Source organism: Mustela putorius, unplaced genomic scaffold (genome assembly GCF_011764305.1).
Source record: "Mustela putorius furo isolate JIRA1106 unplaced genomic scaffold, ASM1176430v1.1 tig00000698_pilon_pilon_pilon, whole genome shotgun sequence".
NCBI lineage: Eukaryota > Metazoa > Chordata > Mammalia > Carnivora > Mustelidae > Mustela > Mustela putorius.
Window position 1 is genome coordinate 10,376,051 of NW_025421449.1, and position 16,490 is coordinate 10,392,540.

General features: G+C 47.0%; 1 protein-coding gene across 1 annotated transcript in view; it reads left to right on the plus strand.

Annotated features, from left to right (window-relative positions):
• The window catches only part of SH2D4B (SH2 domain containing 4B), an 82,841-nt gene that overhangs the window by 23,309 nt on the left and 43,042 nt on the right, over positions 1-16,490 (plus strand). The window contains exons 3-4 of the mRNA XM_045083560.1: positions 341-488; positions 15,483-15,630. Of these exons, the coding sequence (XP_044939495.1) occupies positions 341-488; positions 15,483-15,630 (296 nt within the window). The remainder of the gene's footprint in view (positions 1-340; positions 489-15,482; positions 15,631-16,490) is intronic.

Here is a 16,490-nt window from a genome sequence, read left to right on the forward strand (position 1 = left end):
ATCCTATTACATGAAAAACCCAACTTGATCTTGTGGATGGACATTTAGGTTGTCCTTCAATTGTTATGTTCATCCTCCGATGAACCTCTTCTAGTTACACCTTTGTGATCTTAAGTGAGAAAAAGGATTTTGAATACCTCCCCCTCGGCTTCCAGAGCAATTCGGGTGATTTACACTACCCAACAGGACAGTGACTATTTTCCCACAACTTTGCCAGCATTGAGTTTTGGCATTCTGATAGACCAAGACATATTGCTCCTGGTTTTCATTTGAAGTCCTGTGGTTATGTGGTCCTTCAATTTCCTACCTGAGCTCCTACCTGCTGGTGTTCTCTTGCAAGGAGACAGAAAGAGGCAGAAATCACCAAGAAGTTTCGGGATGCTCTGGCCAATGAGAAAGCCCGGATCCTGGCGGAGAAGTGGAAAGTGGAGATGGAGGACCGGAAGGCTGCCAAAGTTCTGGAGGAACGCATCCGTGAGGAGTTCAAGGTGAGTCAGCAGGTGGAGCATCTGCGTGCGGCCACCAACGCCAGCTCCCAGGCTACTGGTGCCCATCTCTTGATCAGTACTAAGTGCTTTATGGGAACAGAAATCTTACATGTCTGAGCAGGGAGGAATGTAACTCCCCATTTGAGTCAATCCACTTCTCATTGGATAGATGAGGAAACTAAGTGTTAGACAGAGGAAGAGTCTTGCCAAGGACATCGTGTAGGAGGGGCTGGAAACAGGACCAGAACTCAGACCTTCTGTCTCATAACCCTAGGGGCTTGGAAAGGGACCCAGAAAGTGCTAAGTTTGTAGTCAGACCAAACTGGGATCCAGTTCTAATTCTCCTGGTTAGTCCTGTGTGACCTTGGAAAGCTTGCTGAACTTCTCTTAGCCTTTTTGGAGGATTCAAGGAGATGAAAAATGGACATTTTCCGGCCTTGGAGAGGGAGTTGTTGGGAACCTTGCATCTGTACTCCTTCTGGGAATGTTAGGACCTAGTAAAAGAGCTTTATTTACATTGTCCTCTGGTAAGAAACGTAGGTTAACTGAGAAAAAATTGTTTTTCTGGTTCCTATTTTACAATTTACTTTTTTTCTGTAGGAATAATAAATTGAGAGGGGGAGAAAACTGAGAAAATACATATAAGTGAAAAGAAGAAAATAAGAATCATGTCAAATCCCAACAATCATATTATTTTATGAAATGTATATTCATGGCAGGCAGGCGGAGAGAGAGGGGCAAGCAGGCTCCCTGCTGGGCAGAGAGCCTGGTGTGAGGCTCGATCCCAGGACCCTGAGACCATGACCTGAGCTGAAGGCTAAGGCTTAACCCACTGAGCCACCCAGGCGCCCCAAACATTTAAACATTTTAATAATACTTTTTCCTATAATGATTAGACAATGAGGACAGTGGCCCCTCAAGATCATTTATGTTGCAAATTATTTTTCTCAGAGGATTTTTTTTCTTTGAAAGAGAGAGAACAAGCAGGGGGAAGGGCAGAGAGAGAGAGAGAAAGAATCTTCAGCAGGCTCCACACCCAGGGCAGAGCCCCCGGGCGGGACTCCGTCTCACAACCCTGAGATCATGACCTGAACTGAAATCACGAGTCAGATCCTCAACAGACTGAGCCACCCAGGGGCCTCTCAGGATTGTTTTTTTCTTAATTTTGGTTGTAGTGCTTTCAGGTGTACAGAAGATTAAAATTTTTATTAGCCAACTACATCAAGGTTTAAAAAAAGATTTGTTTCATGCTAAGAAAGACCTGTGCTACTACAAGCTTGTACTCCTATTAATCGACATTGTTCTATTTATCGTTCGTGATTTTATTTCTCACTTCTTTTCCTTCCACATGGTCGGCAGATTGTGCCATCGTCGTTTACTATATAATCTCTCCTCTCCTCTCTCATAGCACTTGCTGCCTCGATTCTTCATACAGACCTTTGGATCTCTTCATGGATTTTTCTTCTTTGATCTTTTCCTGAGCCAGATTTGCTTATTTAATGACTATAGCATTTAAAATGAGTTTTGGGGCTCCTGGGTGGCTCAGTCGTTAAGCGTCTGCCTTCTGCTCAGGTCCTGATCCCAGGGTCCTGGGACTGAGCCCTGCATCCGGCTCCCTGCTCTGTGGGAAGCCTGCTTCTCCCTCTCCGCCTCCCCTTGCTTGTGTTCCCTCTCTCGCTGTGTCTCTGTCAAATAAATAAATAAATAAATAACATCTTTAAAAAAAGTAAATAAAATGAGTTTTAACAACTGCTAAGGTAAGAACCTATCATTGCTCTTCATTTTCAAGATGTCCTTGGCTGATTCAACCCATTTTTTTTTTTTCTGCTCAAGATAAATCTGAATCCTTGCATCACTATCTTCCTCCCACAAACACACGCGTGCGCGCACACACACACACACACACACACACACACCACACCACACAATGATTTTTAACTGGAATTACATCAGCTTTACAGATGTATTTGTGGAGGACGCACATTTTTTCCAATACTAAATCATTCAGTCTTGTTCAGGATATGGTATGGTCTCCCAGTTACTTAAAACCTCTTTTTGTCTTTGATAAAGTGATTTTGCTATCGTTTTTGTTTGTTTGTTTTTTAAACATCTGTAAATGCATGGGCCACCCAATCCCAAACATTCATGATAACTTATATGTAATGTTGTGCTTTCATCTTTTGGGCTTTGGTAAAATTTATTGTTTTACTTAAATGTCCCACATCTCTTTTCTTGTTAAACTGTAGGTTTAATATTTGTTACTATGATTGTGAATAAGATTGTTCTTAAAACCTAGTGTAATTGCTGGTTACATATTTATATTGTTACTGATCTTATTTAATTTTCCCTTGAGGATTTTATACACACACACACACACACACACACACACACAGGATTCTCTTGAGTTTTTAAGGGAAGCAATAGTTACTCTCCAAACCTTTTTTTTAAAAGTAATTTCAAATTTGCAGCAAAACTGGAAAAAAAGTATTCGTAGAATTTCCACTGAAATTCACCAGTCATTAACATCTTGTCACATTTGTGTTGACTCTTTTCTCCCCTCCTCTAAATCTGCATCTATCTGTACACACACGGATATATACATACACATACACACAGATATATTTCTGTCGTGACTGCTACATTGTTTCATTAAGCAATTTGAAAGGAAGCTGTAGATACTGTAGACTCTAGCCCAGGGCTTACCAAACTCTTTTTTGTAAAGATCCAGATAGTTAATATTCTAGGTTTTGTCAGCCACACTTTCTCTGTCACAACTACTCAATCAGACCATCATAGCACAAAAAGCAGCTGCAGACAATATGTGAGCAAATGGGTGTGGCTGTCTTTTAATAAGAATTTATTTTTTTTTTAAATTTTAAAATTTATTTGACACAGAGACAGAGAAAGAGAGAGACTGAAAGTGCACATGAGTGCGGTGGAGAAGGGCAGGGGGAGAGGGAGAAGCAGAGGCTGGATCCCAGGAGCCCGGGATCTTGACCTGAGCCAAAGGCAGATGCTTTACCGAGTCACCCAGAAGCCCGCATAAGACTTTATTGTAAACAATAGACAGAGGGTAGATCTGGAGTTTGCTGACTCCTGGTCAAACTGTATGTACTTCATTGTGCATCTCCCATGACCGAGAACCTTTCCCTGTAGAGCCACAACAATCATTGTCCCACCTACTGAAATGAACGGTAATTCCATAATAGTATAAAAATCCACTCAATCCATAGTGGAGAGATGTTTAGTTTATAGGGTTGGATTTTGCATCCGATTATTTAAGCCTGCTGGAGAAGGCAAGCAATACTTTCTATGTACCTCTAAGAGCAAGCATCCCCTCTCCTAATCTCTGGCCTCCCTCTGCCCCAGAGATGAACTGAGTCCCAGAGGCTGGGAAGGTGGCTTTGTGGAGCTGGTGTTCTGGGGCTCAGTGCACAAGGAGATTACAGAGGGGTTGAATTCCCAGAGCTTTTCTGATTGATGATCTCCTTGAGAACCTCAGTGAGAGAGATGATAAATTCTGGGGTACTCCATGTCAGGGTTCATGGAGAGCTCAGAAAAGCTATGAGGTTTACCAAGGGACCCAAATGCAGGCTTTGGGTGTTATTTATAAGGAGGGCTATGGTAATGATATGTTTGTTTTGTTTTAAAAATTAATTTGCTACCTGTGAATGTTCAAACTTGAGTACTCATAGTGATCCTGATTTGGTGTGCCTGTATTTTGAGGAACCTCAGACATATGAGTAGCATCTGTGAGGTCCGGGTGGGGCTCCTCAGGGCAGTGTCTGCTAGGAACGTCAGCTCATGGACTTGGGGTGGGCAGGTCCAGGTTTATGGGCTGGGATATTCTCTGTAAATGGGCTGCCCTTGTAGTGTCATGAACTCTTCATCCCAGGCGCTGTCTTAGCATGGGCTGAAACAAGACCTGAGAAGTTTCTGTGGTGGACTAAATACAGCTGGTGGCAAATTCTTTGTTGCTTCTCTCTTTGAGACGTGTTTATTTCCCTTCCCTTGAGTCTGCTCTGGCCTTGTGACTAGCTTTGATCTGTAGGTTACAACCGGAATGACTCAGTGTAGCTTTTGAGGACAGGCTTTAGGAGATTGGCAGCTTCTGGCCCTCTTGCAATGCTCCCTTTTGGAAGCTGCCCCCTGAGAAACCCTACAGCCTTCGACTACTGCTCTGTAAGGAAACCCAGGCAAGCCAGGCAGAGAGAAGGGGGCTGTGTGGGGGACACCAAGGCACCAGACACATGAGTGAAATCTTGGTTCTTCTGGTGAATGACCCTAATTAACTGATTGACCTCAGATGTAACCATGTGGAGCAGAAGGGCCCCCAAGCTCTGGCCGAATTATTAACCTACAGAACCACAAGCAAGCATAATGGTTGTTGTTTTAAGACTTTATGCTTTCCGGGAGTTTGTTGCCTGGTAATAGATAACGGTAGTAGGTAATGGGAACATCTCTGTCAAAGGTATTTATGCATTGAACTAGAGATTGGCTCAGATAATTTTCATTGTGTCTTTCAACATCAAGATTCTAGCCAGATGTGAGTCTTGCATGCGGGGAGGCACGAACAAAGTTCATTTAATTTCATACATTTTTCCCCCCTTTCCCTGAAAACCTAAGTGCAGGTTGTTGGGGGGTGGTGGTGGTGGAATAGTCATGAACTCCTTCCTCTCTACAAGCTTACAGGGTTCTGGGGGGAGAGAGAGAGAGAGACAACTCTGTGAGTCCCCTGAGCCCCCAGCACACCTGGGGGACTACAGCAGGGTCCCCCTGAAGGAGGCTGGGTGTGAGCAGAGCTGGAAATAGACAGGAGATCCGTGGAATGGTGACTGGTCTGGTGGGGCGAGGGAAAAGAGCATGTGTTGGGGGAAGCCAGACAGGAACCTGGCAAGGTAGGCTGTGGGGCCCTTGGATGCTACGATCAAGGGGCAGATGGTTGTCTGTGGGCAGAGCAGCACTGTGAGGCTCTCGATACAGAGGGACATGGTTCAAGCCACCTCTATGGGAATGACTGTCTGGTGGCCCCAGTGTGATACCGGTGAAGAAGGCGTGGGGGGAGGTAGAGGCCAGTGAGGGGACTGTTGCAGTCATCACAGTGGTCACCGAGGAGTCTGACAATGGCGAGATTCATGGGGATGGATACAGAGAAACAGGGGAGGCGAAATCAGTAGGGCTTGCATCAATTAGATGCTGGGATGAGGGGGCAGAAGAGCAAAGGCACCTGAACTCAGGCTGAGGAGTAGGGTCGGGGGGCTACCCTGGTGCGGAGGTGAGCTGGGAAGAGGCTTGGAGGGCAGAGAATGTGCTAGCTGGGTCCAGGGGATTTGTGTTTTGTGCCACTAGAAGCAGATATTGGGGTGGAGGCTGGAGGAGATGGGGAAGCTGGACAGGAGGGCGGCTGGTGGAGGGGGCATGGGTTGCCTGTGTCCAGGATGCCGGCAGATTCTGTGAATTCTCCCGGTCCTAGGAAAGATAAGAGTGAGAATTCCTTTGAGGAAATGGTGGTGGGGGGAGGGGAATTCCAGAACCCTTTGTAAGGTTAAAGAGGGAACTTCAAAATAGAAGATACAGACAGTTGGAAACCTGTTTTTAAAAACCATTCTGTTGTGTCTGGTGCCTTTTGAATGCAATTTACATGCGTTTAAAGTGTTCCTGTAGAAAGAAAGGGGATCCTGAGGCCAGATAGAATTTGCATATTTTCTGTGCTTTCTTAACTCTTCAGACTGCTTTTGACTGCTTCTGCCTTCCCTTCAGACCACAGAACACTGACGATAAGGCTCCAGCTCTCTCCCTCTGCCTTAGTCTCCTGCCCTTCCCCAGGGCGGCTGATAAAGAACACACACTGTTGACGCAATGACGTTGTCCTCTGATTTTGCACCGTTTCCTATTCAAGGCCACTCATTCTCTTTTTGTTTTTTCCTCTGTTAAGGCTAAGAGTTCCTCTTAGCCCTTAATGACATTTTGTACAACAATAGAAACAATCCCCACCTAGTTTCCAACCGGATTATCAGTGGTGGGGACACGTTGCACTTTTCAGTTTTCTCTTGAATGAATGGGAGGCTTGATCTCGGTTTCTCCTGGATGAGGCTGGCATCAGCAAGACAACTTACCCTTCCACTCGGGCACCAGAAACCCTGTGTTACCCTCTTTTTGTTTTTAGGTCGTTCACTCCTCTGGTCAGTGTTACGGAGTTCCTCCTCTCTGCTGGATCCCGCGCGGGGGGCTGTCGGTCGGAGAATGACAGACACAGGCTTGACCCTGCCTTCTTGGGTACATCATCTCGAAAAGCGAGATGGTATTATTTGGGCCAGAGGAGCAAGTGAAGGGGCTCGGGACAGCCCTTCTGCCTCCAGAATGTGCCACTTAGACCGGCGGGCTAATTCGAGCTGAAGGCAGTTGAGACCCGGAGAGATCAAGGACACTATTGCCCCACCCTCTATATAGAAGAATCTAAATGGGGGATCTTTTCCAGAATGGGGGTTATTAAGAGTGATACATTTGATCCGAGTTACCCAGCTGTATGGCCCGACAATATCTAATTCCCAAACACCTGCTCTTCTCCTTGGTGCCCTGTGAATTGCGTACCTTTCTTTTGAAATCCCAGACCCCTACCCCCCATCTCCGAAGCTCAGGATGACACATAGTCTCCCTTTTGCCTGACGGTCTTCCATATGTTTTCCTCGTATGTACCCTATGACGTCTGATTTCCTCCTGTGAATCTGACTCCTGTGCATCTGATTCTTGGTCCAGCTAGAAGGACCCTTGAAGGGGACGGGGATTCTTGCTCCCTAGCACAACACAAATGACTGTGCCTTCCAGAAAAGCATCTGTCTCCGTGACAGTTTCCGCAGGGATGAGGCATGGGCTCCCACAGTACATTCTTAAGACGTCTCTGGTGCAAAAAGGTGGTTTATTAGAGAACGGGAACAGGACCCGTGGGCAGGCAGAGATGCGGCTGCCCCGGGTTGTGAGGGTAGGCATGTTATATACCCTGCTGTTGGGGGAAGGTGAGGGGAAGGGAGGTGTCAGTGGAGTTTCATATGCTAAAGAGGGCCTACAAGGTGCCAGGATGTTCCAGGCCTGCCGGAGGCCTTGCCCTTGCTGCTGGATCAATGTTGTCTTTAGACCAGCCATTAACATTAAGATAGTTGGGAGACTTTTTGGTGGGGTGTCACAATCCTGCTATCAATCGTCTTTGTTAGTGAGATTTAGGACATTTGTAAGCCAAGGGAGACTCCTATCTAGCAGGATTGTGAGCTCTGCAAGTTAACTATTTGCTTATTGTTCATGGCAGTCAGGGCTGCCTGAGGGATGCTACACATATGGAGGGGAGCGGGTGAAGAGGGGGTGCAAGGCGCCAGCTTTTGCTTTGTCCTCAGCCAGCCTCCTGCTCCCTCATCAGCTTATCAGGAGAAGGTGGATTGAATAAGGCGGCTGGCTCCCAGGGCTTTGGGCCTGCCAGAAAAGGGCATCGATTCCTGAGGTAGGAGAAGGGAGTGTTTGCCGATCTGCCGCATGGCCTCGTTGGCCTGTGGTGACCACACTTAAAGACGGACTTTTCATCAGGGCTCGCAGAGGAGCCAGAAGATTCTGAGAGGACCACAGCACAAGTTTTTCCAGGCAATTTCAGCTGTGAGGGGTGAGGCATTTCAGCAAGCCCCGGAGGGAAAGATGCAATGCTCTTTATCTGTAGCTGCAAAATGTTTTCTTTTGTTGTCCCCAGCCCAGTGAGCAGCTTGTTTTTGTCACAGTAAGTGGCTGGTTATTTTCCTCAGAGATGGAGGAAGTGGCAGGCTCCTGGCTCCCAGTGTGCTGTTCACTCTTGGGCAAAGAGGATTGAGTGAACAGTGTGATTCTGCCATTTATTGATTTATTTATTTGTAGGTAGTCCACCCCCCCATCCAACTTTACTGAGCTACAATTTCCAAATAAAAATTGTAAATATTGAAGATGTACAATGTTTTAGTATATGTAGACATGGCTAAATGTTGACCATAATCAAGATAATGAACACATCTGTCACCTTACCTAGTGACCTTATTTGTGTGTGGCAGGAACACTAAAGATCCATTCTTTTAGCAAATTTCGAGTATACAGTACAATATTAACTACAGGCACCATGCAGAAAATCCAGAATGGGGGTGCCTGGGTGGCTCAGTGGGTTAAAGCTTCTGCCTTTGGCTCAGGTCATGATCCGAAGGTCCTGGGATCGAGCCCCGCATCGGGCTCTCTGCTCCACAGGGAACCTGCTTCCTCCTCTCTCTCTGTCTGCCTCTCTGCCTACTTGTGATCTCTATCGTCAAATAAATAAATAAAATCTTAAAAAAAAGAAAATCTGGAATGTATTCATCCTGCATAACTGTAACTTTGTATCTGTTTGCCAAACACAAACCAAGTGTCTGCTGACCAATGGATAAATACACTGTGGTGTGTGTACATTATATGTGTGTGTGTGTATACACATATATATTGTAATGTATAAATTATGATGTATGTATATATTATGCATAATATATACATATATATGTATATATGTGTATATATATATATATATATATATAAGTAAAATGAATGCTATTCAGTCTTAATAAAGAAGGACACCATGCCATTTTTGACAACACGGATGAACTTGGAGAGCATTATGCCAAGTGTTAGTCATGTTAGTCATGACCCTTCTCTGGGGTGGCGTCTACCATCCTGTGACGGGCTGAACCGCGTCACCCACAAATTTCTATGTTAAAGACCTAGCCTCCACCATCTCAGAATCTAAGTGTATGTGCAAGTAAGGGCTTTAGAAATGTCATAAGTTAAGAAGAGGTCTTCAGGGTGGGCCCTGATTCAGCATGACTGGTGTCCTTAGAAGAAAAGGAAATTCGGACACAGACGTGTATATACACAGAGGACGGGATATGTGAGACACGGGGAGAGAGGAAGGTCCATCTACAAAGCAAAGAGAGAAGCCTCAGAAGAAACCCACCCTGCCTCTATAGTTAGGGCCTCTGTAGCTCATACATGTGTGTGGTTTCAGCCTCCTGGTCTGTGGCAGCCTGAGCAAGCCAGTATACTCCTCCTCTGTACCAGAAAGCAGGACCGGAGGTTGAAGTCCCTCTGACTCTGACAGGCCTTGGCTGATGGTATTTTCCCCGAGACCTGCTCCTTCCTGGAAGACCCGCCCTGGGCAGGTGCGAGATCTGGAGTCAGGGTAGACACTGTCTTGGATGGTGCCCCATGTATTGGGTGATGTGACAACCTGGGCCAGAGATGAGGGAGCTGAGGGGGAGGCAGCGGGCATGGGAAACCCGCTGCATACACTGCGGTGCTGTGCCAGGATGGGGCGAGTTTTTGCTCTGTTGAGATGCTGGTGATTGCTGAAGGTGAGCTTTTTTTCAGGGCTTCAAGCTGAAACTTCTACTTTGGAGTCACATGGACTTTGGTTCCAATTTTGCATGTGTCACCAACTCTCAGCTCTAGCATTTTCCATCTGAGCCCATGTCCCTCTTGACTCCACATTCCCTTCCACCTGCTGCTCCTTATCTCTGCTCCTATCTTCAGAAGATGTCCCCAGAGGCCTGTCTGCGGTCATTTCCACTCCCTCCCCCACCCCTCCTGGTTGGCTGCCCCTCCACCCCTCTGGGTAGTCTCTCTTCACATCCTGAGGCCATGACCTTGTCCCTTGTTGCTTCTCTGTGCTTAACTTCTGTGATGTCTTGGGGCCTGCAGCTCAGTTTACCACTCCCTTTTACTTGAAACGGCCTCTTTCTTGGCTTCCCCAGTGGACACCACCCCTTCTGGGTTTTTAGCTTATCTGTTGACCTTCTTTCTCCGCCTCCTTTCCTGGCTCCGGCTCTTCTTCTCAACTTTTAAATGATGGAGTGGCCTAAGACACTCGGGTTGTTCTCTCGCTCTTTTGTTGTTATTGTTGAAGTGTAACTGACATATGGCCTTATATGCATTTCAGGTGTGCAATGTAGTGGCTCGACGATTCTCTGTACTATGCCATGCTCACCATGGTGAGTGCAGTCACCCACCATCTGTCCCCCTACAACATTATTATGGTTTTATTGACTATATTCCCGTACCTTATTTCTGGTGGTTTTCTCTGGCTCTGCATTCTTTCTCTCAGTGATAGCATTAGGTCCCGTGGCTGAGAAACATCATCCCCATACAGATGACTTCTGAGCCGTATTTTCAGCTGAACTTGCCCTTCAGCCCCAAGCTCACGCATCCTGGTGCTAATGGCAGGCCTCAGGGATGTCAGATGGCATCTCGAACTCATCCAATATAGAGCTCTGACTTTTCTTTTTCCAACCACAGTGGGTGATTCTGTACTCAAACATGCCAAGCCCATTTACAACGCCGGGCCCATCTTGCTTGTGGTTTTCTCTGTGTGGAAATTTCTTCTCCCCGATACTCACTTACTGGCGTTCTTCCTTACTGGTCAGTGGTCAGATCACATTGTCCCTTCTGAGAAGACTTCTGGTCACCCAGCCTAAAGTGGCCTTCTAAGTCCTCTCTGTCCTTTCCCTGTTTTAATTCTGTGCACACTGGTTATTATTTTCTGGTATTTCCTGATGATTATTTGTCTGGTGTGTTTCACCCCTGGAAAGGCAAGCACCAGGTGGGGCCTGCGTGTGTCTTGGCCACTGCTGTGTCCCCAGAGCCCAACACAGGCCTGATCCTGGAAATATTTAGTGACTGACCACGTGAAGCCGTTCACCTTCTCTTGTCCTCATGCCCAGCTCTTGAGAGCGACTCATTAGGAAGTGGGAATTTTGCCTATTCTTTGGGACTAAAAAATTGATTGTTGAATTAGAAGAAAATCCTTAATCTATACTGTTTTGGAAGAAACAACAACAACAAAAACCACGTTGTCTTTTTTGCTAAATGAAGGATTAAAAACTCAGTTACCTCCTCCCCACCGGATTCTTGTTGATCCATTTAAATAGTAGCAAAGGACTGAAAAAGTTCCAAGCACCAGGAGAGAGAAAACGAGAAGCAGGAGCAGATGAGAAAATGTCTGCCAAGGTGTGGAGGTTGGAAGGCAGAATGGTGAGGGGTTCAAGTGCGGTGCCTGCGGGAAGGGGGCAGAGGGGAGCTGGCTTAGTCTGGGTCCCCATGGGCTTGGGACCTGGGGGCACCAGGGACTGTGAAGCAGAGAGCTCAGGTTGGCGACCAGTTTCTCCGTGGAATGGCTGGACCCTCATGTTGCCACCTTTACCCATTTCTCCCAGGCTACAGGATCCTTCTCTCTGAACAGAAAGAGATGGGGAGTGGGCAGAGGCTCAGAGCTCAGTGTGTCAGGCCAAGTGGAGAGAGCAGGCAAGGGGTAGATGGAAAACAGGAGGATTAAGCAAAGATCTTTGTTTCAGCAGTGAGTAGCCAGAGCAGTGGGATCTGCAGCTTGGGTTGTCTCTGGGATGCACAGGGCCAGCAAGTATTTTTGCATGGTGTCCTTGTTTAGCACGAACTAGCCATTTGAGCCACATGAAATCAGGATGTTAGGTCTTTTCTGGTCACCCAATCTCATGCAATGCTGAGATAAAAATATGCTACGGCTGGCGGGGTTTATTGGCTTGCTACGCCACGCCCCTGGAACTGTGGACAGGCCACTGGACTCCAGGATGATTCCTTAAATAGGAATCCTGGAGCTCCCGGGGGCATGTGGTTAATCCCTTTCATGAAGGAGAGGGTCAGAGAGCACCCAAGGAGGAGAAACAAGAGTCTAGGACTCATGCGGGAAGTGGTCTGGCCTTCGGGTAGCTTACCTGGTGACCACTGCCATTCCTGCCAATCCCAGGGGGACTTTCTGGGGCCCCCTCCTGGGAGACACCTATGGGGGATGCTTACAAAGAAAGCATTTCAAAGCATGGTGTTCCTATGTAATGTGGGGCCCAAGCTAGGGGTTCCTGCCTGCTGCCTGCCTTCCCCACAGACTTCGGAATGCTGGTGCTCAGACTCCACTGAAGGAGGAGAGAGGAGAAGAGATGGAATTATCTCAGACAAAGGACCGGAGTACTGAGTATTTGCCTCAGTGAAATGGCTGATTCCTCATCTAGTCATCCTGGAGTGAAGCCCACCTCCCATGGAAGTCCTGTCTACACACTCTGAGTCTCTCATTCAGATAGTTATTTTCTGCTTGAATATGGACCTCCAGAAAACATCAGACATTGGAAGAAGGCCTCCAACACCAATGACAGGCAACACATATAACATGCTTTAAAGGGAAGGGAAAAGCCCAAAACAGAGGAAATAGATGTAAATCAGAATAAGGGGTGGGGGGAGAAAGCTCTAAAATCCTCAGAGATGGAACATGACACTCTTGAAAGCAGGACAGGGGGAATGAAGCAAAAAGGAGCAAGCAAAGAAGAAGAAGGAAGGCTTGGGAATCATTAATGCGATGCTGCAATGAAAAATGTAATCGTAGGTTTAGACAATAAAATCAGTGAATCAGCCAGGAAGTAGAAGAGCAAAGGCAGGAGAGAGAAAGTAAGAGAGAAGTGCTAGGCCCCCTAGAGGATCAAGTCAAGGAGTCCAGCATTTGACAAACCGGAGTTCTAGAAAGAAAAACAATGAGAGGAGAAGAAATTACCTAAGAAATTCTAAGCCAAGGTGTATTAGACTGGAAAGATCCGAGACTTCAGGCAGAAAGATCCTTGAGCGCCTAGCACAATCGATGAAGGAAAATCCCTGCCAAGGCACATCATTTAAAAATGTTCAGAATATCAGCGATAAAAAGAAAACTTAATAGCTCATGCAGAAGACTGAAAATCTGAGGGGTAGTATTGGATGCTAGGAAGCAAAGTCTTCCAAATTCTGCTTTAGGAAAGTGATTTTTAATTAAATTCTATGCTCAGCCAAATTAGTGTTTGTTTGTTTGTTTGTTTTAAAGATTTTATTTATTTATTTGATACAGAGAGATCACAAGTAGGCAGAGAGGCAGACAGAGAAGGGGAGCGGTGGGGGGGGGGGGAAGCAGGCTTCCTGCTTAGCAGAGAGCTCAATGTGGGGCTCTTTCCCAGGACCCTGAGATCATGACCTGAGCTGAAGGCAGAAGCTTAACCCACTGAGCCAACGAGGTGCCCCCAAATTAGTGGTTCTCTCTGAAGGAATCATAGAGATGTTTTTAGACAAGACTCAGAGAGTGCCTTTCTGTGCGTCCCTACCTGAGAAGTCCTGCTAGCTATGCTTTTGCAAAATGATGAAATGGCCAAAAAAAACCCCAAAACCAAAAAAACCAAAACAACAACAACAACAAAACCCCCAAAAACCACACACACAAAAACCAAAAAACCCACAAAACCCCGGAACAAAGAAACAAGAGCTTCAACTCGGGCAGGGCTAAGAAATGAGTCCCCTGGTGGATGGATGGGCAGGAGGCCCAGGTAACAACCGAGATGGGAGAAGAAAGAAGTTTGCCATTGGGGACAGTGGGGACCTTTGACAAAAGCTAACTGCTGCTTACCTGTTATAATACTAAACACAGGGAAAGATTTACAGGAGATCTTAGAGAAGTTGGGAGAATTCAATATGCAACTTCAGGATAAAACAATTATAAAGTCGAGAAAGAAAAAGCCATCATACTACCATATTTTACTGAATATAAGATGCCTCATTAAGTATTGATTTATTAATCATTATTTTAAGAAGAAAGAAGAAACCGTTGCCTATTAAAAAGGCAACTTGCAAGTCATGAGACATACCCATGTTTCAGAGATACATTAGGAAGTTACAAAATGTACTTCTTATAATTGGTGAAGTGAACAACATTTATACTAATTATTGATTTCACCACAAATTGTGATGTTGACAGGGTAAGGGTGAGGAGAGGAAAAGTCTGGGCGTGTACCCATGAGCCAAACATAATTGCCACATACTCATGTACCAAAAAAGAAAAGCAATAATGTTTAGAATGGGTAAAACATTTCGTGTGTGATTCAGAGATGTCACCACATGAGGGACAGCTAAAATAATTGAGAGTGATGGCCTCTGGGCATGGGTGAGTTTGGAGTGGTTTGGAGTGAAGTGGTCTGGAGAATTGTTGGTGTTGAAAACAAGCCTTTGGCATATAATGCACATCTGACACCTGTGGGGTTACTTTGATGTGAACAAAAGTAGAGGGAAATACACACACACACACACACACACACACACACACAGATCCGAGCCTTTTTGGAACTTCAAAGTGAGACAATTGGAGATGGGCCCCCAAACCTGCTTGTCTTGAAAATATTTTTTTTTATAAGATTTTATTTATTTATTTGACAGAGATCACAAGTAGGCAGAGAGGCAGGCAGAGAGAGAGGGGGGGGGATCAGGCTTCCTGCTGAGCAGAGAGCCCACTGCGGGGCTTAATCCCAGGACCCTGAGATCATGACCTGAGCTGAAGGAAGAGGCTTAACCCACTGAGCCACCCAGGTACCCCCGCCCCCTTTTTAAAAGATTTTATTTATTTGTCTTGGAAATATCTTATCCAGACAGAAGGTTAAGATATGATCATAGCCTGCTTAACCGGCTTCCAGAAGGAATGGTACCTGCCCTCCCTCTCCCCCAGAAGGCAAGTGTGGCCAAGGATGGCCCAGTGTCCTCTTTGCAGAAAGCTTCAGAGTCTACAAGTTACTTCTCGTGTACTTTTTTTAAAAGATGCATTTAATTAGTTTGGGGGGGAGGGAGAGAATCTCAAGCAAACCACTGAGTGTGGAGCCCAACACAGGGCTGATGGCATGACCCTGAGATCAGGACCTCAGCTGAAACCAAGAGCTGGTAGTTTAACCAGCTGAGCCACCCAAGCACCCCTGTTCTCCCCATTTTAACCTGTCTGATCCTTACCGCAGCCCCGATCAGGCCTGTCCACGGCCATCTCCTGCGTCAGAGACCACACCTGAGCCAGCACTGGCCCACCGCACCCCTAGAAAGCACATCCCTAACCCAGGGCCACGGGGGCACTTCTCTCTTGTGACCTGACGTTGTTCTGTCCCCATGATATCTTAGAGGAAAGAGGACGAGGAGAGGAAGCGAGGAGAGGAGCAGATTCGCCTCCAGGAAGAGCAGAGGGCCAAGGAGCTCTACTGGACCCTGAAGCAGGCCCAGCTGCAGAGCCACGCCAGCGAGAACGAGGAGCGCGAGTGGGAAGAACAGCGTGAGTAGCGCAGTCTGCCTCCCAGCCCACCCTCCTCCCACGTGCGCGTGCCCGTCATCCTTCCGGTTCACGCGTTCGGGCCCGAGGCCTTCCCCCAGGACCAGCAGTGCTCCGGGCCCTGCTGAAAACCCAGAGGGTAAGGGCTCCACCGGCCCGGAGCTTTCTTACGTGCCCGTAGAGGAGATTTCTTACACTAAAAAAGAAAACCCTGCCTTGACTGCGTTACCAGTCCTTCACTGGTTCTGTGCTGAGCGCTGGGCTCCCAGATAGGAGGGATCACAGTGCTTATCTTGGAGGAGACAGACACGCCGGCTCCCGGCTTTGAGGGAGAAAGTGCCAGTACCGTTGGAGTACAGAGTGGCGATCCCGGTGGGCTTCCAAAGGCAGCGTTAGAGGAAGTGAAGCTTTAGGGGGGCACAGGAAAAACAGGCGAAGAGGTGGGAGAGGGAGAGGGTGCTCAAGACAGAGGCCTCAGCCCACCCTAGGTGAGGGCATGGTGATGGGCATGGGATGTGCTTAGGAAGGCGGAGATGTATGGGGAGGCTACACAGCTTGGAGGGTGTCGGGTGGAGAAAAGTTAGGGATGGGGGAAGAGGAAAGGCAGAAGCAGATTTGAAGGACGTGTTTCAGTATGTGCTGGGCTTCGTTTGAATCAGGTCCGGTGACACCTGGATCATGGGGATAGTGTGGAAATGACGACCTTGCCCTAAGAAGTTTTTACGCATGGGGGCAGGGCACACCCAGCAGGGCTATACTGGGAACCACCAGGAGGAGGGCGCTGGGGACAGTGTGGGCAGGAGTCTTTCTTAGGGTTTGCTTGGGGCAGGTGAGGCCAGGCAGGGTCAGCAGGTGTAGGATTG